Source organism: Chiloscyllium plagiosum, unplaced genomic scaffold, assembly GCF_037043375.1.
Source record: "Chiloscyllium plagiosum isolate Xiang-an unplaced genomic scaffold, Cpla_swu_hap1 HiC_scaffold_2, whole genome shotgun sequence".
NCBI lineage: Eukaryota > Metazoa > Chordata > Chondrichthyes > Orectolobiformes > Hemiscylliidae > Chiloscyllium > Chiloscyllium plagiosum.
This window is the reverse complement of record NW_028270140.1, coordinates 109489577-109514356: the sequence shown is the minus strand read 5'-3', so window position 1 is coordinate 109514356 and position 24780 is coordinate 109489577. Positions and strand designations below refer to the sequence as shown.

The following is a 24780-nucleotide window of genomic DNA, read 5'->3' as shown; positions in this document are numbered from 1 at the left end:
AGGACTAATAAGGAAGAGAAGAGAAGAAAAGAAGATAGAAATGAGAATACCTGAAAACGTACTGAGTTTACAGACCCTTAGTAAGGTTAGAGGTGGTGGATGGGAGGGAGGCCTTACAGTGTAGGGTCTCCGGTTTAGATCTTACCCACTTAAAACTTCCCGGCAGCCCTTGTTTCTTTCCGCTCTCTCTCTTCACTCTGTTCAAAGTGAAAGCCCGACTGTCAAGCTAAGTCTGTTTTTATGTGGGAAAAGCTGACTTACTCAGCAGCCCTCGTTTCTCTCTGCCCTCTCTCCTCGCCGCTCTGTTCAACATTTCTTCACAACTTTCTTTATAATAATGCAACTTGAAAATTTTCCCTTCACTACCTTGTAATTTATCAGCAAATAAGGTATACTGATAACCGTATCTAATTTTATATTCAGATAATTTGGTTGACAATTATAGTTGCCAATCTGGAAAAAATATTTTCATTTATCAAACATTATTATTTTGAATATTATGTGATCTGGAGACTGACTGACTTCAACAATTAAGGGATTAGGTAGATTTTAAAGGTAGATATAATAGATATACAGAAATATTTAGTAATACAGTTTTCACTTTTTGGAACTTCGCTTTGAATCTAGCCCAGAGAAGGGAGATTCAAGCCTCTTTGCAGGGGACTAGGATTCTTTTGTGAATCATGCTTTGGTTGTCTTTAAGTTTCCATTAATTGTTGGAAGACTACAACATAATTTCATGTTCATTGTACACACTTTGAGCCTTAAGCTAATTAGCATGGAAAAATTAAAATGAAATGAAAATAGTAATTTCTGAGGCAGGTTTAAGTGCCACTTTTACGAGAAAGTATTGTGCACAAAAGGTTGATGCTGAAGGAAAGAAATGTTCCTGTTCCCAGTGTTTGTATTCAAGAAATATAAATATGCACAGAATGCAGAAATTGGCTGATCCATTGGGCAAAAGCTAGCAGTAGTTTAAGTGTTTTAATGCAATCATAAATCTACAGAAATAATATATTGCAAAATAAAGCCTCTAACTGTTCTAACACTTAAAAGTCACGCAACACCAGATTATAGTCCGACAGGTTTATTTGGAAGTACAAGCTTTCGTCAGATAGCAGTGCTCCAAAAGCTTGTACTTCCAAATAAACTTATTGGACCATAACATGGTGTTGTGTGATTTTTAACTTTGTCCACCCCAGTCCAACACTGGCATCTCCACTAATTACTTCTCTGGGCATAATTACAAAGCGGAAATTGCCACTGATTTCTGGTTTTCTTTGAAATGGTATAAATTTATCTATTGTTCAAAGTTGTTTTTATGTGTATATACCATTGATGTTTTCAGTGCTTAAACATGGAACAATCCAAAACAAAACCCAAGCACTTCCTTCTTGATTTCCTTCACTCACTGTCTGTCTCAAAGATTTATTTCTTCCCTTAAATGGTGCTTTAACTAGAGGTTGTGTCAAGCATTCCATGCTTTGGGAATCCGGAGAACTTTTTTTTAACTAAACTGGAAAAACTTAGTCATAAAACTTTGACTCAGATTAAGTAACATTATTAAAGGTGAATTTATTTTGTGCCCACGTTAATTGAAAAGAAGATAAGAAGGCAAAACTTCAGGTTTGCTGGCAATTTGCCTCCACCTTTTTTTTAAAAAGTCTAATTAATCTGATTAAAATTTTGAAGACCTGACAAAATTATAGGAAAAGTGCATATTACTTCAATAGAACTCCAGAAGGATTTGATCATTTTAAGATACTGCTAATTGGAATTGCAACTAATGGCAAATGATTGGCCTTATTAAGAAATGGTGAAGTGCCAGGATATGAGAAAAGGCATAATGGACAGCTACTTTAATTGTCCAGATGTGACCCATGACACCTTGCAAAAACCTGTGTTAAGAGCTTAACAATTCACACATACACACGCGCACACATGTATATTAATATTTAGATCACTGTGAAAAATCGTATCTCCAAGTTTGCCAGTTATCCAAAGTTAGATGGTATTTAAATTCATGTAGATGGAAATACAAAATTACAGAGATTTTGATCGAATGTGGTAAACTCTAGTAAATGGACTTTATTTTACTGAATAGCAAAATTATTTATTTTGGGTCTTAAAAGGATTAAGCAAAGTACTTTATAAAAGGTACAGACCCATCATGAGGGGCATAGATAAGGTGATTAGCAAGGGTCTTTTCCTGAGGGTGGGGGAGTTCAAAGGGAGTTTAAGGTGAGAGGAGAAATATTTTAAAGGATATGAGGGGCATCTTTTTTTTAAACCAAGAGAGTGGTTCATGTGTAGAATGAACTGCCAGAGAAATGGTGGATGCAGATACAATTAGAACATTTGAAAGATGTTTGGAAAAATTCATGAAAAGGAAAGGTATAGAGGAATACAGGCCAAGTGTTGGCAGGTAGGACAAGTTTATTTTGTGAACATGGTCACCATGGACTGGTTGGAATGAAGGGTATATTTCCATGCTGTATGACTATCACTCTTAAGTATGTGGGTTGTGAAAGCGTCTGGAAAAATAATCGTAATTGCTAATTAGCTGCTGGCCTTTTTATCTGAAGGCTTAGAATATATGTGATTAGAAGTCATGCTTCAATTGTCATGCCCTGTTTAGACCTTTCCTGGAGAAATGTAAGCATTTCCAAGCATCCCACCTTAGCAAGAATACACTGACTTTATTTGGAGTGCTGTGTAGTTAACCAAAATGATACCTATCCCCCATGTATTAAATGGAATGATTACACATGCTACGTTATAATTTGATTCAAGTTTTCAAGATATTAAGAGCGCATAATGAACTTTTTCCTCTGGTTAGTAAGTACAGGATTTATTCGGCATGGTCTTGAAAATTTGATCAGACGTTATGGAAGCAAAATTAGGAAATAATTTCATACAAAGGACAGTTGACGTTTAGAATTCTCTCCCACAAATCCTAAGTCAAGTGTTCATTTTAAAAACGGAGGTTGATAGATCTCTGTTTGCTAAGAACAGGCGCTGATCATCCACAATCTCATTGATCACTGGAATAGACTGAAGGGACCAACTGTCCTACTTTTGCTTCTATACTCTTAAAATAATTAAATGAATCAATCTCCAAGCCCCACAAATGACGTCAATGCCACTGACCATCTATAACTTGCATTAACAAGAGATTCTCCATTTTCAAAACCAATCCTTTATAATTACATTTTTAACTTACCAATAATTTTTCCATTTGTACTTGTGATGGAGGGTGGTAGCATCCTTTTCATGATGTGTTATTTGATTTTCTGATTGGAGAAAAAGGTAGACTGCACTGCAGCCTAGCATAGGCTGTTCAATAGTCTTTTCAACGTAATTGGTTTATTTTCATGTTTGTCCTCCAAATTGATCAATAGTGCTGATCTTGTATACCAAATATCCTGTTATATTCCTCTCCAAACATATAACTAACTTACTGGTAAGGTTTGTTATCATCTCTTAAGATGATAGTCAGTCACGCACTCACTCACCTTAGCTTGAATCACCATTGTGTCAGGCGATCGAAATTGCTAACCATTATTTGGTTATTCCCATAACACTGTGAACTTGTTCCCATCAATCAATTTCATTTTAAAAGTTACTATTAAATCTGCTTCTGCCACCATTACTGCTGGTGTATTCCATGCCATAGTAACTTACTGCATGAAAGCAATGATTCCTCATGGCATATCTGGATCTTATTCCAAATGCTTTCAGAGTATATTGACTGACTATTTTTCTGATATTGAAATCAACCCCAAAAGGGTTCATAATTCTGAACACTTCTTTCAAATCTCCTCTTCTAATGAAGTGTCAACAATTTGAAACAGCAACTCTTTCTCTTCATAGCTGCTGCTTAACCCATTGAATTTTTCCAGCATTTTGTGCTTTTATCTCTGTTGACTTCTCTGTTTGAAGTGAAACAATTTATTCAGCTTCTCTCTATTAGTGAAGTCCCTCATCTGGGCTACCATTCTAATAAAGCTCTTTTATATCCTCTCCATGCCCTTCACATCTTTCCCAGAATGTCATGCCAGGAATTGAACATATGCTGAGACCTAACCATTGTTTTATAAGGGTTTTATAACCTCCTTGATATTGTACTTTTATGTCTGATTTAACCAAGCCAAGGATTACTCTTGTTTTTTCCAGCCTTCTGAACTTGCCATTTTCCAGCATACTTCAGTGTTTCAACACTACTTCAGTGTTTATCATGGTCCCCATCACCACACTTCTCCGCCCCCCCCCCCCCCCCCCATATTAACTTATCTTTCTCTACAGCGTGCACAAACTTCAGCTAGGATGTTCAGCTGAGCTCTGTTTGAAGTGCCATCTATTTTATCTTGGGCAAATCCTTTGTAGTTCAGAACTTTCCACTACCCAGATATTTTGAAGCAGGTCTCTTTCATGCAATTTTCCAGCTACATCTTCATTTGCAATAACAGTGCATTGCACAGTTGATAATCCTCCTTTTCTGTGAAAAATTTATAAAAAGTCTACAACTCCTTAAGAAAGCTATTTGGTCCATCATGCCTCAGCTGGTTCTTTGCAAGAATATTGTATTTCTTCCAAACATCATTTTTTTTTTGTCTATAAACCCTCGATGGATACATTTATGAAAGTGTCTACAATAGGCAATTTGGTTAGAATGACATCATTATGTTTTCCCCTCTCGTTGCTTTCTTCAACCCCTGCTACAGATTCACTTTATCAGCTACGTCCTTTAGGACCTGACCAGCTTGGTCAGTATTGGCATTGTTGAGCCACTCTTTCAATGGACATGCAAGGCCCCCACCAGGAGTACATTGTATCCCCTGTGCTTTCTCCAAGTGGTACTCAACATTTTGGACATATCGTTATAGTAGGAAGTCACCTGGGAATGTTATTCCTCAAACAGGGTTTTTGTTACTTCAGGTGGTTTCTTCCATTACGATTTTTTAAATATGTACCTATAAAAAATATAAAATACATGGAAATATTGGTTACAGGATTAGATATAGTTTATTGTTTCCAAGATGCAGAGAAACTTCTCTCTGGTAAACAGAATAAAATCTGCATTCCTATTTCAAAATAAGAAAGTTTTTAAATCATTTAGTAGTTTATAACCATCATTATTTCTAGATAAATGGCTGTGTCTGAAGTATGTATACTTTAACACCAGCAGCCATTTCTAGTGAAAATATTCTGCAATTTTTACACAATTGACCACTGTTATTTTGCCTAGTTTTTCATCACTTTTATAGCAAGGGAACTTAAAATAGTTGAAAATCAAAGTACTTTAGACAATGAAAAGGTATCGTTATGGAAATGTTCTTTGAAACATCTGTGACAGGATAAACAATAAATGCTTCAAGTTATTGGCCTTTCATTTGAACTTGGGAATCATTGATCTGATATGCTACCTTTTTCTCTCTTCATCATTGTTAACTGACCTGAGTATTTCTAGCATTTTGTGATTATGTATACTGTAATCTCTATTGATAGGACTACTTGGGACTAGTTCATTTCTACATTTTGCAGTTTTCTGGTTTATAGCATGATGTTAGAATGTCTAATCAAAATTACATAAACCATAAAAACACGCTTGTTGGTTAAAAACATTATGAAACATTTTAAAAAGTTGTACTTATCCAAATCCTCTAGGAGAAACAGTGGTGTACTGATAATGTTACTGGAATAGCAACCCAGAACCTCAGGCCAATAGTCTGGAGACATGGGTTTAAATAACACCATGACAAATGTCAGAATTTGAATTCCAGAAAGCAGGAATTTGTTCAGAATCTGTTTCTGTTCTAAGTGCTAAAATTATGTTGTGAGATGCTTCAGCCTGATCAAAGATTTAAGATTTTTATTGATTTTATGATTTCCAAACTGTAGAAATAATAGTCTATTAAATGTACAATGGTTATCAGCAAAAAGAGTAGACAAACATTTTTGAATTTGAAATAACTGTCTTCATGAGGTGCTAGTCGTCTTTTAAAACTTGCTTTTTCAGCACTCACCTATGTGTCCAATAGATGAATAAATTAGAATTGAGCCAATATTTATGAAACACGCATTGATATCAAAAAGTGCAGTTTGATTAATTTAAAGTAGTTTTCAAAGATTATTTGTATTTCATGGTTTAAGTTGTTGCCTTTAATTTCTTTTTTCTTAGGCCAAACTGTTTTCAAATAGTAGTGCAGCACTTTAGCGAAGACCATTATATCTTCTACTTTGCAACGGAAACTCCAGAACAGGTTCAGGTAAAATGTTGATCACTAACCTTGAAATGTCTGTATTAACCAAATGTACAGTTATGCTAACTTCTGATAACAAAATAACCTGACAGGGATATTTGAATTGTTATAACGATCTTGCAGAGTTCTTAGCGATGAACAAGGTGATGTTCATGTTATATTTCCAAAATTAGTACATGTAAGTTCTTAAAAATATTTCATTGTTGTGTATAGACTAGACTTTTGAAATGTAGGAGCCAAATAATATAAAGATGCATTATATGCTTAGAAACAGAACTGCTTAGTGTGCAATGGTGTGGTCTTTACCTGATTTGAAAATCTTCCTTTACCTTATATAGTTGGTTGAATAATTTGTCAAAGTTAAATAAAAGCTGATAATGAAGTTGGAAATTATTTAGTGTCATCTCGATATTCATGATAAATATTTTCTGCTTTTGTAGGACTGGATGAAGTGCTTGCATGTGTTTTGCAGTAACTTGAAAAAACCACTGCCATCAACCTCCAACAAGCGTCTTCGACAGGTAAAAGGAAGAAGGATTTTGTTCACTTTTGTTCAGTGCTTAAAAAGTGAAGTTAAAGTGGATGGGACATCGTGAGGTTGGTGTAGATTTCCTGACCTTTGGAGATGTTGGACCTGGAAAATTATATAGAAGCAATATTTGGTACATTATCCCATATCTTTCTACCTACTCCTATTTTCCCATAGTGCAATGTGTGTCCACGCTCGAAGAATTTTGTGTAGCAGTGGCAGGAAGCTAGTTGAAGTATTTAAAGAGCTAATTTCTCATAAAAGTGGCTCTTCATCTACAGTGCATAATTCACATGCAGCTTCTGGAACTGGGCAACTCAGGAGATGAATGCTACGCAGGGCATCTTGAAGCCTGAAAATGAATTATACTCCAAACAATAAAAGAAAGATAGCAGCAAATATCACATCGGTCATTGACAGAGATTTGCTATTAGAGTATTAGCTTAATATAGGTATTGTTACTAATCATATTGGGGTTGAAGAATTTACTCCTGATTCCTGCAGCATAATGCCCTAGCATCTTCGAGCATACCAATCTGTTCTGAGCTTGGAAGTTAACCATTGAGGACGAACTGCTGCCACAGCAGGGAGACCAGGAATGGGAAAAGCTGCAGCATGCAATGCTCCCTCAAGTAGTTCGCTACAATAGAGTGATTTGCACTGGCCAGAAATAGATGATAATCAATCCTAACACATTTTTTGAGAAAAAGTCAGTTTCGTGGACCTCTTTGAATCATGTAATCGAAGTTTTGTCTTTTACTTGAATATTATTGAATTGTGCTGCTCTCCAATCGCAAATCGCCATGCAGCTGTACCATCAAAAGCTGTGACTCTTTTATCAGGCCAGACCACAGTATGCTTTTGAAAAATGAGAATCTAGAAGGAGCCATTGGATCCCCATTGCATATAATTTTGGGTGACCGTGGATTGTTCTGGCAGTCGGATGTTTTCATCTGCACAATATTTCAATCTGTTGCCCGTATCCATCAACCAGATCAAAGGGATGATCAAAGTAGACAATCCTATAAGAAGAATTTTTGATTACTACTTGGAACAAAAGGTCCGTGTATATCTTCCCATTTGTGATGTGTCACAGTGTCTGCAGCTTGCCCAAATTCAATGACTTTGTGCTGAAGTTTCTCCAGCCGCAGAAACTTGCTGGAGAGGTGATTGCCCTTGATTTCTGATTTTATGTTGTAAAGCCTGCATATTTAAATTCAGGACTACAATGGAAAAAGGCCTGTTTATAATCATGGAAGAAGTTGCTGTTTTTTTAAAAACAAATCACTGGAACTTAGTTGTTTAGACATTTGTTTTTCAAACAGTGGGCAAGGAGAGATGAGATGCTACAACAGCAGGGTTTGTGCATGCAGAATGATATTTGTTCGGCAGTAGATTGCTGATTGGTTTGTAGAATCGTGACCAGTTGTGGATGTCATCAAAAGTCATCAACTTGTTGACAATTCTTTGGCTGCTGAGTAGGTGAACACTTCAAGTGTTCTGGTAGAAAGAGGGAAAGAGAAGCCTTCAGCCTGCTGAAGTAATAGGTTCTGGGCCTCAACAGGACAACAAAAGTGCCACATTTCCAAGGAGTACAAGTTGAAAAGCTCTGACAACATTTCTCTTTGTACTTCAGCAATATTTAAGTTTTGTGCAACTAGATGACTAATTATAACATGCCTCTTGCAGGTTATTGGCACAGCATAATTGGTTATACTAGGCTGCTTAGTTTTGTCATATAAAATTATTTGTCAAAGGATGTCATTAAGGTGTACAGTATAAGTAACCCGTTGCTGCAATCTGACACTGGTGCCATGTGAAATTTCCCATCATGTAATAAAAAAAATTGTTCTCTTCCTCAGGTCAGTAGTCTGGTGTTGTATGTGGAAGAAGCCCATAAACTTCCAGGGAAGTATTTCACACACCCTTACTGTAACATCTCCCTAAACAGTGTTCAAGTAGCAAAAACTCATGCCAGGGAAGGGCAGAATCCTGTATGGACAGAAGAATTCATTTTTGAGTGAGTCCTTTCAGAATAAAATCTCTTCAGTACTCATGTTTTATGAAGTTTTACGCGTAACACACAATTATTAAGTGTCTAATTTGGTGTCTCTGAGCAATATGAAGGCTTTCAACGACAACTTTGAAGTGCACTAGCTGGAGGGATATGTAGTATCCAATTTAGCTGATTTTGATAAGAATGTTTCTCAGGATGGCCAAAGCTTCCTGCTTCTGTTGAAGTTTTACTCTGGGACCACTTGTCTCTCCCTGAAGTACTTAGACCTTATTGTTCATAGCTTGTGGAAGAATTACACAACAGTACTGCAGCGCAGCATTTGCAGTGGTCAAGCTCTGAAGTCATTGACCTCAGTGATGAATCCTGTAAAATACCCAAATCCTGTAAGATGTTTTGAATTTGCATTCGTGAAAGTCTATTAAATACTGGCATTCAAGTTTTATTTTCTGTTCCATACCAGAAATTAAATTAGCATGCAGGTGCAATTGACAGTTAAAAAGACAAATGGCATATTGTCCTTTATTACAAGGAGGTTATTTTGTTCATTCATGTGATGTGGGTGTTGCTGGCTAGGCCAGCATTTAGAGCCTATACCTAATTGCCTTTGAGCTGAGTGGCTTGCTAGACCATTTCAAAGAGCAGTTCAGAGTCACTTACAATGCTGTGCATCTGGGGTCATACGTAAGCAAGATCAGGTAAGAATGGCAGATTTCCTTCCTTAAAAGGCATAAATGAACAAAATAGATTTTACGACAATTAAGTGTTTGCATCCTCTCCAAGAGATGAGAAGAAAGAGAGGGAGAACAGAATTAGCAGGTAATACAGTAGTGAGTGATGCAAACAGAGAGGTGAGGAAACATGGATGGTATTTATTTTAATGCAAAGAGTCTTATGAGTAAGGCAAATGTGTTGAGGATCTTGATTAATGTGAGGATGTGACATCATTGTTAACACAGATGTGATTGAAAGAGATTCAGGACATGCAACTCAATATTACAGAATCTTGAATGTTTAGGTGAGATGGGGGAGTGTTAAAGAGGAGATAACGTTGCACTGTTGATGAAGGACTCAGTTGTTGGAGTAAGAGGGAAAGATATCTTGGAGAGCTCCTCAAATGATGCTTTATGGGTAGAACCTAAAACATAAAATGGACAATCACTTTGCTGAGGTGTACTCCAGACCCCCAAAATGTCAGAGAGATAGAGAAAATGAAATGTAGGCAAATTTTAGAAATATAAAATAATAAGACAATGAGAGTAGGCATTTCAACTCTCCCAAGAAAATCTGGGATAGATAAAGTGTGAAAAAGTTAGAGCGGGAAGAATTCTTCATGTGTTCAAGAGGCTTTTTTTTTAAGTGTGTGAAACCTCTTTCAAAGAGGTTGATTTAATAGTGATTGATTTAATCTTAGGGAGCAAAGCTGGCCACATATTGGATATGACAATGGGGGAGTAGTTTGGAGGTATTGACCATAATTTAGTAAGGTTTAAAATAATTGTAGGCAAGTGCAAAGATGGAAATAAAAGTTCTGAATTGGATGCAGGCCAATTTTAATAAGCTAAGACAGGATCTAGCCAGTGTGGATTAGGAGCAGCTGCTTGCAGGAAATCTCTCATCAGAGTAGTGTCACAGAGTCCTAGAGATGTACAGCATGGAAACAGACCCTTCAGTCCAACCCATCCATGCTGACCAGATATCCCAACCCAATCTAGTCCTACCTGCCAGCACCCGGCCCATATCCTTCCAAACCCTTCCTATTCATATACCTATCCAAATGCCTTTTAAATGTTGCAATTGTACCAGCCTCCACCACTTCCTCTGGCAGCTCATTCCATACACGTACCACCCTCTGTGTGAAAAAGTTGCCCCCTTAGGTCTCTTTTATATCTTTCCCCTCTCACCCTAAACCTATGCCCTCTAGTTGTGAACTCCCCAAGCCCAGGGAAAAGACATTGCCTGTTTACCCTATTCATGCCTCTCATAATTTTGTAAACCTCTAAAAGATCACCCCTCAGCGTCCGACGCTCCAGGGGAAACAGCCCCAGCCTGTTCAGCATCTCCGTTCAGTAAGAACAGAGAAGATGGTAAAAGAGGGGGAGGTGTGGCATTGTTGATCAAGGACAGTATTACAGTTGCAGGAAGGATGTTTGGGTACTCGTCAACTGAGGTAGTATGGGCTGAGGTTAGAAACAGGAAAGGAGTGGTCACCCTGTTGAGTTTTCTATACGCCTCCGAATAGTTCCAGAGATGTAGAGGAAAGGATAGCAAAGATGATTCTCGATAGGAGTGAGAGAGACAAGGTAGTTGTCATGGGGGACTTCAACTTTCCAAATATTGACTGGGAACACTATAGTACGTGTACTATAGATGGGTCAGTTTTTGTCCAGTGTGTGCAGGAGGGCTTCACAGTATGTAGACAGGCCAACAAGGAGCAAAAAGCCACATTAGATTTGGTACTGGGTAATGAGCCCGGCCAGGTGTTAGACTCGGAAAGTAGGTGAGCACTTTGGTGACAGCGATCACAACTCTGTTATGTTTACTTTAGAAAGGGATAGATGTATACCACTGGGCAAGAGTTACAGCTGGGGGAAAGGCAATTACAATGTGATTAGGCAAGATTTAGGAAGCATGGGATGGGGAAGGAAACTGCAGGGGATGGGCACATTAGAAATGTGGAGCTTATTCAAGGAAAAGCTCCTGAGTGTCCTAGATAAGTATGTACCTGTCAGGCAGGGAGGAAGCTGTAGAGCGCAGGAAGTGGAATCTTTGGTCAAGAGGAAGGAGAAGGCTTATATTAGGATGAGATGTGATGGCTCAGTTAGGGCGCTTGAGGATTACAAGGTAGCCAGGAAAGACCTAAAGAGAGAGCTCAGAAGAGCCAAGAGGAGACATGAGAAGTTGTTGGTGGATAGGATCAGGGTAAACCCAAAGGCTTTCTCTAGGTATTTAAGGAATAAAAGAATGACGAGAGTAAGATTAGGGCCAATCAAGGATAGTAGTGGGAAGTTGTGTGTGGAGTCAGAGGAGATAGGGGGAGCACTAAATGAATATTTTTCGACAGTATTCACTCTGGCGAAACAACAATGTTGTTGAGGAGAATACTGAGATACAGGCGACTAGACTAGGTGGGATTGAGGTTCACAAGGAAGAAGTATTAGAAATCCTGCAGAGTGTGAAAATAGATAAGTCCTTTGGGCCGGATGGGATTTATCCTAGGATCCTCTGGGAAGTCAGGGAGGAAATTGCCGAGCCTTTGGCATTGATCTTTAAATCGTAATTGTCTACAGAAATAGTGCCAGAAGACTGGAGGATAGCAAATGTGGTTTTCCTGTTCAAGAAGGGGAGTAGAGATAACCCTGGTAATTATAGACTAGTGAGTTTTACTTCAGTTGTTGGTAAAGTGTTGGAAAAGATTATAAGAGACAGGATTTATAATCATCTAGAAAAGAATAATTTGATTAGGGATAGTCAGCATGGTTTTGTGAAGGGTAGGTCATGCCTCTCAAATCTTACTGAGTTCTTTTGAGAAGGTGACCAAACAGGTAGATGAGAGTAAACCAGTTGATGTGGTGCATATGAATTTCAGCAAGGCGTTCGATAAGGTTCCCCACAGTAGGCTATAGTACAAAATGCGGAGGACTGGGATTGTGGGAGATATAGCAGTTTGGATCAGTAATTGGCTTACTGAAAGAAGACAGAGGATGGTGGTTGATGGGAAATGTTCATCCTGGAGTCTAGTTACTAGTGGTGTACCGCAATGGTCAGTGTTGGGTCCACTGCTGTTCGTCATTTTTATAAACGACCTGGATGAGGGCGTAGAAGGGTGGGTTAGTAAATTTGCAGATGACACTAAGGTCAGTGGAGTTGTGAATAGTGACGAAGGATGTTGTAGGTTGCAGAGAGACCTAGATAAGCTGCAGAGTTGGGCTGAGAGATGGCAAATGGAGTTTAATGCGGACAAGTGTGAGGTAATTCACTTTGGTCGGAGTAACCAGAATGCAAAGTACTGGGCTAATGGTAAGATTCTTGCTAGTTTAGATGAGCAGAGAGATCTCGGTGTCCAGGTACACAGATCCTTGAAAGTTGCCACCCAGGTTGATAGGGTTGTTAAGAAGGCATACAGTGTTTTAGCTTTTATTAATAGAGGGATTGAGTTCCAGAACCATGAGGTTATGCTGCAGCTGTACAAAACTCTGATGCGGCCGCACTTGGAGTATTGTGTACAGTTCTGGTCACTGCATTATAAGAAGGATGTGGAAGCTTTGGAAATCTTTGCAGAGAAGATTTACTAGGATGTTGCCTGGTTTGGAGGGAAGGTCTTACGAGGAAAGGCTGAAGGACTTGAGGCTGTTTTTGTTGGAGAGTAGAAGGTTGAAAAGTGACTTAATAGAGACTTATAAGATAATCAGAGGGTTAGATAGGGTGGACAGGGAGAGCCTTTTTCCAAGTATGGTGACGGCGAGTGTGAGGGGGCATAGCTTTAAATTGAGGTGTGATAAATATAGGACAGATGTCAGAGATAATTTCTTTACTCAGCGTAGTAAGGGTATGGAATGCTTTGCCTGCAACGGTAGTAGATTCACCAACTTTAAGTACTTTTAAGTCGTCATTGGACAAGCATAGGGACGGACATGGAATAGTGTAGGTTAGATGGGCTTCAGCTTGGTATGACAGGTTGACGCAACATCGAGAGCCGAAGGGCCTGTACTGCACTGTAATGTTCAATGTTTTTTTAGATTAGATTAGATTAGATTACTTACAGTGTGGAAACAGGCCCTTCGGCCCAACAAGTCCACACCGCCCCGCCGAAGCGCAACCCACCCATACCCCTACATTTACCCCTTACCTAACACTACGGGCAATTTAGCATGGCCAATTCACCTGACCTGCACATCTTTGGACTGTGGGAGGAAACCGGAGCACCCGGAGGAAACCCACGCAGACACTGGGAGAACGTGCAAACTCCACACAGTCAGTCGCCTGAGGCGGGAATCGAACCCGGATCTCGAGCGCTGTGAGGCAGCAGTGCTAACCACTGTGCCACCGTGCCGCCCAATGTTGTATAGCTCAAGTCCTCCAACCCTGGCAACATCCTTGTAAATCTTTTCTGAAGCCTCTCAAGTTTCACAACATCTTTCCGACAGAAAGGAGACCAGAATTGCTTGCAATATTCCAACAGTGACCTAACCAATGTCCTGTACAGCTGCAACATGACCTCCCAACTCCTGTACTCAATACTCTGACCAATAAAAGAAAGCATACCAAACGCTGCCTTCACTCTTCACTATCCTATCTACCTGTGACTCCTCCACTTTCAAGGAGCTATGAACCTGCACTCCAAGATCTCTTTGTTTAGCAACACTCCCTAGGACCTTGCCATTAAGTGTATTAGTCCTGCTAAGATTTGCTTTCCCAAAATGCAGCACCTCGCATTTATCTGAATTAAACTCCATCTCCCACTTCTCAGTCCATTGGCCCATCTGGTCCAGATCCTGTTATAATCTGAGGTAACCCTCTTCGCTGTCCACGACACCTCCAATTTTGGTGTCGCCTGCAAACTTACTAACTGTACCTCTTATGCACGCATCCAAATCATTTATGTAAATGGCAAAAAGTAGAGGACCCAGCACCAATCCTTGGGGCACTCCACTGGTCACAGGCCTGAAGTCTGAAATACAACCCTCCACCACTACCCTCTGTCTTCTACCTTTGAGACAGTTCTGTTTCCAATTGACTAGTTTTCCCTGTATTCCATGAGATCTAACTTTGCCAGTCTCCTATGGGGAACCTTGTCGAAAGCCTTGCTGAAGTCCATATAAAGATCACATCTACTGCTCTGCCCTCATCAATCCTCTTTGTTACTACTTCAAAAAACTCAAATCAAGTTTGTGAGACATGATTTCCCACGCACAAAACCATGGTGACTATCCCGAATCAGTTCTTGCTTTTCCAAGTACATGTGCATTCTGTCCCTCAGGATTCCCTCCAACAACTTGCCCACCACTGACACCAGGCTCACTGGTCTATAGTTCCCTGGCTTGTCCTTACCACCCTTCTTAAACAGTGGCACCACGTTAGCCAACCTCCAGTCTTCCGGCACCTCACCTGTGACTATCCATGATACAAATATCTCAGCAAGAGGCCCAGCAATCACTTCTCTAGCTTCCCACAGAGTTCTCAGGTACACCTGATCAGGTCCTGGGGATATATCCACCTTTACCCGTTTCAAAACATCCAGCACTTCCTCCTTTGTAATCTGGACATTTTGCAAGATGTCACCATCTATTTCCCAATAGTCTATATCTTCCATATCCTTTTCCACAGTAAATACTGATGCAAAATACTTATCTAGTATCTTCCCCATTTTCTGCAGCTCCATGCAAAGGCCACCTTGTTGATCTTTGAGGGGCCCTATTTTCTCCCTAGTTACCCTTTTGTCCTTTAATGTTTTTGTAAAATCCCTTTGGATTCTCCTTAATTCTATTTTCCAACGCTGTCTCATGTCCTCTCTTTGCCCTCCTGATTTCCCTCTTAAGTATACTCCTACTTCCTTTATGCTCTGGAGACATTCAAAAGGTAATAATGAGAATGCAAAGGCAATATCGTCCTGTGAAGGTGAAAGGTGGGACCAACAAATGCAGAGAACCCTAGTTGTCAAGGTTGCTATAAATGTCTTAAATGACTTCTACATGAGGGGAGTGGGTGTTGTGGTGGCTGGATAGTCCAATTCTGGATCCACTTACTCTGCCACAGGTGCAGGTAGATAAAATGATCTGAATTCCACAAGCTCCTTGTACTGCTTGCACTTGACTTCGACATGTTGTGCAAGGTGACTCTCAAATTGGTTGGAGCCTTCACACAGGCTTCTTCAGTTTGTGCGTTTTCAGGCAAGTGATTTCCCCCATGTCATTGGAGATGTTGCATTTGTTTCGGGAAGCTTTCGAGGTGTCCTTGTAGCATTTCCTCTGCCCTCCTAGTGATTGTTTATTATGGCAGAGCTCAGAGTAGAGCACTTATTTTGGGAATATTGTGTTGGGCATATCGACAGTGGCCTACCCATTGCAGCTGGTCATGGATGATTAGTGTCTTGATGTTGGGGATATTGGCCTGAGAGAGTACACTTACACTGGTATGCTACCCTGCCAGTTGCTTTGAGGATAAGCTAAGTTAGTTCAGTTCGCTGAATGAATGGCTGGTTTGTGATGCAGACTAATGCCAACAACATGGGTTCAATTCCTGCATTGGCTGAAGTTACCAACCTTGTCCGCACCTGAGGCATTGTGATCTTCAGGTTAAACACATCAGTCATCTTTTTGCAATGACCGAGTAGCTCTTTGGTCTTCTGGGAGTGTGGTGATTTTGCCAAGGAATGTGCAGGATTCAATAAGGGAAATCTAGTTTATGGTATTAATTAAAGGCTCAAAGCAGTCGTGCCATAAAAGAGCATAAAAAGTGCAGAGTGTTACTTATCAAAGAAATTAGGAGAGCGAAAAGGGGAGCTGAAAAACATTAAGGAAAATCCAAATTTTCGAAGTATATTAAGGGCAGGAGAAGAATAGGGTCCATCAGAATCAAAATTGAAGACATGGTACCATTAGCTACTGTGTTAAATTATTACTTTGTACCTGTCCTCAATGTCAGTGCAGAAATCAGGGAGGAGATATTTTGTGATATTTTGAATGAATTAGTATTGAGATAGCATGTAGTAGGAAATGTAAATGGGAGATCCTGTTTAACAAATTTGATTGAATTTTTTTGATGAGGTGACTTGGAGTGTTGTGCAGTTGATGTAGACTTCTTGGAATTCAGTTAAGCTTTTGACAAAGCAGGCTGGTTAAGAAGCTAAGAGCTTATGGGATTCAGGAAAAATTGGTAAATTGGATCCAAAATGGGCTTAGTGGCAAGAAGCAAAGGATTTTAGTGGAAAGTGACTGGAAGCCCGTTGCCAGTGGCATACCATAGGATTCAGTGCTAGGCCCATTGCTGTTTGTTGTGTTGACATGAATTTTAGGATATATGATCATTAGCGTCACAAATTACACAAAAATTGATGGTGTGGTAAGTAGCAAGGAGGAAAGCCTTAGACGACAGGATGCTATACAGGACAACTTTGGTTATCCGAACATCAATTATCCGAATTTCGGATTACCCAAACAAGGTCTCAAGGGTCCCGATGCTTGGGTAAACTGTTAGCCGAACATTCGATTATCTGAACAAAATACTCCCTACCCATGTCGTTCGGATAATTGAGGTTGACCTTTAAATGGGCTGAACAGTGACAGAATTTAATTCTGAAAAGTGTGAAGTGAATGCATTTTGGGAGGACTAAGAAGGCAAAAGAGTACACATTGAATGATAAGAGCCTAGGAAGTACAGAGGATCTGAGAAAACATGGTGTGCACATCCATAGATTTTTGAAGGCTGTCGGGCAGGCAGATTAACAAGACACATGGGATACTTGCTTTTATTGGTCAAGGCGTTGATTGATTATGACAGCAAGTACACAATCGAGCTGTCTATAACATTAATTCGGTTGCAGCTGGTATTCTGTGTTGCGGTTCTAGTTGCTGCACTATGGGAAGGATGTGATTGCACTAGAGAGTGCAGAAGTGACTCACCAGGATGTTGTCTGGTCTGGAGCAATTCAGCTATGAAGAGAGACTGGACATGCTGTGGTTCTTTTCCTTGGATCAGAGATGGCTGAGGGGAGACCTGATTTGAGGTGTACAGAGTTCTAAGCTGTATAGACAAGGTAGATAGGGAAACGTTTTTCCAATAATCAGGACAATTTTGAGGTAAGGAGTTAGCATTTAAAGGGGATTTGAGGACATCTTCAAATCAAAATTGTCAATGATTATAGTATGTTAATAGAAGGCATGTTAATAAAAAAAATTGATTAAGTCCTTTGATACATGCAAACTCCCAAATAATTTGGAAATGCAGTGATATTAAATAATGTTCAATAAATTAGTGTATCAACAACACTAACATGATAAACACAGCATTGAAAGAGGCTTAATTGATAAACTCATTGAACTTGGGATAAAATTGAGTGGATTGCACCAGTCATATGTGAAGTTGGGAAGAGATGGAAGAGACACGAAAATAAATAAAAAATTATTAGAAAAAGAATCTTGTCAGAAAATTAGTTGAAGGCTTATGTGATTCCTGTATATAAAAATGGTGATAGAAGAAGTACAATAGCTGTCAACCAGTAAATTTAATAACATAGATGATGATAGAATACTTAATCAAAGATGCAATAGAAGATGTTCTAGAGGCTGAAAATAAAATAAAGCATAGTAAGTATAAATTCCAGAAGAGAAGACCATTGAGTTATTTGATATAATTAAAAATCAGTAAGTAATGTAAATATAGTAAATTTATATTTCCAAAAGAAAAAACTTTTGATAAGGTAATATATTGTACTAATGGCTAAAGTCATCATGGGGCAAGCATCAACAATTAGTAAGTTGGCTGTAAAAGAGAAAATAAAGTAGGAGTTGAAAGGATTACTTAAATTGGTGAATGGTGTTCCACAAGATCTGTTGGGATATCTGTTCTCTAAATTTTCATTGTATTGGTGGACAACAGAATATTCCCAATCCTGCAGCTTACAGGTTTAAAAATGGACAGTATACTTTTTAAAAGTCACAAAATGCTTTACGCTGGATATTTCTTCTGATAAACTAACTGAATTGTCAGGCATCTGTATATTTATCGATACATTCTAGGGTGTTGCTTAGATACAAGAGTGTGCAACTTGGAGTGTGAATTGCCCCTGCTCATTGTTTTTTTATCATTGTTTTGGACTTGGAAATCAGAAGCGTAGTTTCAAAATTGACAATGTCAAATGCAGTTGTAATTCAGACAAAGGTGGGGTCTGACAAATTACAGGAAAGCTTTAAATTAATTTGCAAAGTGAGTGTGTAATTAGTTCATGAATCTCAGTGAGGTAGACTTGGGACCTGCTTCTTTGCCTTTCTGTTAAGACAATGGCAAATCTTCACTGCCAACGAATCAGTTCATGATGCAGCATCAGCGCACAATGGACCAAGGACCTGCCTTAAGCGCACACAAAGTAATATGAGCAAATATGAGGTGATCCATTTTGATAGAAAGCATAAGAAAGCTACGTGCTCCTTGGAAAATAATTATTCATTTGGGTAAAGGAGCAAGGGGACCGGAGAGTACAAGCTTACAAATCCCCAAAACTCAAAATAAAATGATAATTATAACACCCTTAATGCATCATTTTTAAAAAAAAAATCCCTGAGAGAATTAAAATGTAGAGAAGTTCTGTTATACCTGTGACGAATCTTCATTAGATCACACTTGGAGTATTGTGAACAGTTCCAATGTTTATAGAAAGAAATTAGAAGCACTGGAGAAAGAACTAAAAATACTAATGGCAGCAGAACTGAGTTAATAACTATCAGGAAAGATTGAACAGGTGGAGCTTTATTTCTTTAGAAAGAAGACTACTGGGAGGAAGGCAATAAAAGTGCTTGATAGTGTAGAAGTATACCTGTTCCTGTTCATTGGTTAGATCTGAACAAGGGCCATAAATATATAGTATTAATTAACAGTGACATAAGAGTGGGTTGCCTCCGGGTGCTCCGGTTTCCTCCCACAGTCCAAAGATGTGCAGGTAAGGTGAATTGGCCATGCTAAATTGCCCATAGTGTTAGGTAAGGGGTAAATGTAGGGGTATGGGTGGGTTGCGCTTCGGCGGGTCGGTGTGGACTTGTTGGGCCGAAGGGCCTGTTTCCACACTGTAATGTAATCTTAAAAAAAAAAGACTTCGGAGCAGGAGTCCAGTTCTGATCTGTCTATGGTCTTAATTCCACTTTTCAGTTTGTTCCCCATATTAAATGTCAACCTATTTTGACCTTCACTAAATTTGGTGCTTCAGTTCCACTTCCTCTGGCAGAGTGCGCCACATTCTAACCATCCTTTGAGAGAAAAGAAGTTTCTCATCACCTCCATCTCAAAAGATAGATGTCTTATTATGAATCTGTGTCTCCAACTTGTACTGTCGACACAAGAAGAAACATCCTCCTAGTATCTGCTCGTCTCTTATGTTTTAATAAGATCAACCTCTCATTTCTTGAAATGAAAATGAGTGAAGGTCCCACATGTTCAATTTTCTTCATAAGCCCTACGTCCCAAAAGTGAGTTGAGTGAACCATCTCTGACTGTTTCGACTGGAATTACATCCTTCAGGTTGATAGGGTTGTTAAGAAGGCATACAGTGTTTTAGCTTTTATTAATAGAAGGATTGAATTCCGGAGCCATGAGGTTATGCTGCAGCTGTACAAAACTCTTGTGCGGCCGCACTTGGACTATTTTGTACAGTTCTGGTCACTGCATTATAAGAAGGATGTGGAATCTTTGGAAAGGGTGCAGAGGAGATTTACTAGGATGTTGCCTGGTATGGAGGGAAAGTCTTACGAGGAAAGGCTGAAGGACTTGAGGCTGTTTTTGTTGGAGAGTAGAAGGTTGAAAAGTGACTTAATAGAGACTTATAAGATAATCAGAGGATTAGATAGGGTGGACAGGGAGAGCCTCTTTCCAAGTATGGTGACGGCGAGTGTGAGGGGGCATAGCTTTAAATTGAGATGTGATAGATATAGGACAGATGTCAGGGATAGTTTCTTTACTCAAAGAGTAGTAAGGATATGGAATGCTTTGCCTGCAACGGTAGTAGATTCACCAACTTTAAGTACTTTTAAGTCGTCACTGGACAAGCATAGGGACGGACATGGAATAGTGTAGGTTAGATGGGCTTCAGATTGGTATGACAGGTCGGCGCAACATCGAGGGCCAAAGGGCCTGTACTGTGCTGTAATGTTCAATGTAATATGTGGTTTCTGTTTCACAGCTGCAATAAAACTTCCTTATTTTTGTAATCCAATCCCCTTGCAATAAACAACAACATTCCTTTTGCCTTCCTAATTACTTGCTGTATTAATCTTTTCAGATTCATGTACCAGAGCACCCTGACTAATACACCCTGACTAAGTGACTTCTGTACTCACTTTTCTATTCTTCCTGCCAAAGTGGAGAACTTCACAGTTTCCCATGTTACACTCTGTGTACCAACTTTTTGCCTACTCGCATAACTTGCAGACTCTTTTATCTCCTCATGACAATTCACTTTCCCATGTAACGTGGAGTCGTCAGCAAATTTAACAACTATATAAAGGGTTGCTTACAGTCATACAGCACGGAAACAAATCCTTCGGACCTTCTCGTCTATGCAGATCAGGTTTCCCAAACTAAACTAGTCCCACTTGCCTGCATTTGGCCCGTATCCCTCTAAACATTTTCTTGTTCATAATCTCCAGCCAAATGTCATTTAAATGTAACTGTATCTGCATCCACCGCTTCCTCTGCCGGTTAATTCCACATACTAACCACACTCTGTGTAGAAAAAGTATCCCCTCAGGACTCTTCTCTCACCTTAAAAATATGCCTTGTAATCTTAAACTCCCCCACCCTAGGGAAAAGACCTGTTGCCATTCACCTTATCAATGCCCTTCCATGATTTTAAAGACCTCCCTATGGTCACCCCTCAACCTCCTGTACTGCAGTGAAAAAAGGTCCCAGCTTCTCATTCTAACTCAGATACCCTGGTCCTGGCAACATCCTACTGAATCTTTTCTGAACCCTCTCCAATTTACTAATAATCTTCATATAACAGTGTGACCAGAATTGGTAGATAATACTCCCAACAGTGGCCTTACCAGCATCCTGGCCTTACCAGCATCAACATGACATCCCAACTCCTTTACTCAGTGGTCTGAGCAATGAACACCAGTGTGCTAAATGCTTTCTTAGCCACCTGTCTACCTGTGACACAAATTTCTAAGAACTATGTACCTGAGTCCCCAGTGTCTCTGTTTGACAACACTACTTAGGGCCCTACCATTAACTGTATAAGTCCTGCCCTTGTTTGTTTTGCCAAAATACAAACTTTGCATTTATCCAAATTAAACTCCATCAGCCTATTGGCCCAATTGATCATGATCCCTTTGTTATCTTAGATAATTTTGTTCACTTTCAAATATACCACTACTTCTGGTGTCCTTAACAAACTTACTAACATGCCTCCTAAATTCTCAACCAAATAAATATCTAAATGTCAAAGTCATTGATATATCTTATAAATAGTTGTGACATTAGAGCTGTGCCACACAGATTTGCTCTTATTATAACCTGCCAAATCAAACAATTTTTGTCTTTGTTGTGGAGAAAGCCTTTTGAAAATCCAAGTATGCCACATCTATGTCTTCCCCTTCATCCACTTTGCTTAGCGCTTCCTCAGGATATCCAATTAATTAAACACCGCCCCCACACCTTACAGAAAGCTATGTTGACTCTGCCAGATCACATTATGATTTTCTAAGTATTATAAGATCATAAGACATAGGAGTGGAAGTAAGGCTATTCGACCCATTGAGTCCACTCTGCTATTCAATCATGGCTGATGGTCATTTCAACGCCACTTGACCTCCTTAATGGATTCTAGATATTAGGACTAACTGCCTAATAATTTTGTGCATTGTCTCTCCCTGTATTGAAGAAATATGTTGCATTAGCTATTTTCTAATCCATTAGAACCCTTTCAGAATCTAAGGAATATTGGAAGATTATCTCTACTTTTAAGACAGTAAGATGCAAGCCATCTGGTCCTGGGATTTAACAAACTTCAGCACCAATTGTTTTCCCAATGCATTTCCCACGTGATGGTGATAGTTTAATGTTGCTCTGCTCTTTGTTTCTTGATTTTCAAGTATCTTTGTGAAATGTTTAAGTCATTTAAACTGACATAAAATGCTCATTCAACAACAACTCTCTCTCCCATCTTTCTATCATCAATTCACCATTCACACTCCCAAAGTTCCTGAATTTGTCTCCTATTGTACTTATCATTTTGTGGTAACATCATGATCCTTACTATGGGACCTACTCGCCCCTTTGTTTCCTTTATAAAAGTTTTCAGTATCAAAAGCAGCACTCTAATTCTTAATTGAATAATTAAGCTAACAGCCTGCTGAATGTGTATTTTTTTTTAATGTTGTAGCACAGAGAGTGAAAATGATGACCGGTTTCTATGGTTTACTTGAAATTATTCATCTCTGATTAATAGAGGAGTATTTTTATCTTAGATAAGATGTACAAAAGTGCACATTTATTATGTCATATTGATGAGATTTTTGTACTTTTTTCAATGTTTGTTATCTGCTGATGCGTCATCCTTTTTTGTTTATGGCCTATACAAGGGCATGTAATTTACAAGTTTCTTAGATTGCAGCGTTCTCAAATTATTCCTTCATTTCCCCAGTGATGTCTCGTCTGATATAAACAGATTTGAGATAAGTCTCAGTAACAAAACAAAGAAGAGCAAGGATCCTGATATCTGTAAGTATGTTTGACTTTGCGTAAAAGTATTTTACTCTCCACCCAAAAGTTAGTCCTAGGATGATGAGCTTTTTGGATATATATAATTTTTTTGTTTTGTCTCAGGATAATGTTTGCTGCCAATGTTCAACAGTCCTATAATTTGAAAGGGACTTGGAAATAGGTTAAGATCCAGGTGCAACTTTAATAAAACAGTGGTGGTTTTGCAAATTATTTTTAATTTCTAAATAATTTAGACTGTAGAATATGACCAATGTTCATGAAGCAAATGCAGGGGAAAATGTGCAGTTAAAGGAGCAGGGTTATAATGAAGCAAAAGAATTATGTATGTATACTGGTGCAAACATAAGATATGGGCAGCAGTGCTTTGGAAAAGTTTGCATGTGCTTTATTAAGCTAGGGAGTAGCAGAGTTTTGTAGTGCAAAATTTGCATTCACAACACTTGTTTGATAATGCCTTTGAAGATTTCACATAACGTCCATGGCATGTAGGTATGCTTCTGATGTGAGTTGCAACAGATGATGTTATCAGCATGCTTGAAGAAGCAAAGCAAACACACATGGGAAATATTCCTTGCAGCCAAATCATGACAACAGTCTACATCAATGCTGATTGGATGCCTATGTTGTCATTTTGAGGTCCAGAGCACCTATTAATAACCTTTTTTAATGTAGTCATGATTGAATGCACATTCAGCAGGACGGATGCTCCCCTAAACACCCCCACCTCCCACCAGAATCACCACACCTCCCATCGCCAGTCGCTACAAGTGCTATTTAAAGGAATTACCAATCGCTATATGTTAATGCCTTGATGATGCATACTGGCTGTTGCAACAATTTTACATAACTTGTTGCTTTCTAAAATTCTTCAAAGTTGCCTAAGCCTGCAAAAATTGGGGTTTGAGTATGGTAGGTGCTGAAAGATATTGCTGTGGTTTTAAGAATTTTGACAAAATCAAGTATTCACAAAAATGTATAGACTCCTTGGAAGAGTGCCATTTCCCTTGGATCCATGTCAAATAATTACACTTCTGCCCAGATGGAAGGTGAATATGTTTCATGTTGTCATAGGAAAGAAAGCAAGATTAAGTTACAAGTTTTCCTTCAACTAACTGAGTATCGTAGACAACTGAAGTTCTGTGTGGTGAGCAGATTGAAAAGACAGGTTTGTGAGCTGAAGACTGATATAACTGCTGGTCCAGCCAGTGAGGCCCATTTTCCACAAATGGATTACAAAGGACACATTAGGCTACTTAGTAAGCTAAGAGACCATTGTGGTTACATTAGCATTACAAGAGGATGGACGAAATAATAGAAAACAGAAAACTGGGATAAGTGGTGCATTTTCAGCATAGCAACCGTATAAAAATTAACTAGTGGAATGCCACAGGAATAAATGCTGGAGCCACAATTATTTGCGGTATATATTAGTGACTTGAATGAGGGTATTGAATGTGCTATAGCCACATTTATGGATGATGGAAGAAATAAATGTTGAGGACACATGTTGAGAATGATACAAAGCATCCTTAAGAGGGGTA

At 39.0% G+C, this 24780-nt stretch overlaps 1 protein-coding gene across 1 annotated transcript in view; it reads left to right on the top strand.

Moving 5' to 3' along the window:
* The window catches only part of LOC122559261 (ras GTPase-activating protein 1), a 197249-nt gene that overhangs the window by 108768 nt on the left and 63701 nt on the right, over nt 1-24780 (top strand). The window contains exons 12-15 of the mRNA XM_043708645.2: nt 6182-6269; nt 6704-6784; nt 8655-8812; nt 23160-23236. Of these exons, the coding sequence (XP_043564580.2) occupies nt 6182-6269; nt 6704-6784; nt 8655-8812; nt 23160-23236 (404 nt within the window). The remainder of the gene's footprint in view (nt 1-6181; nt 6270-6703; nt 6785-8654; nt 8813-23159; nt 23237-24780) is intronic.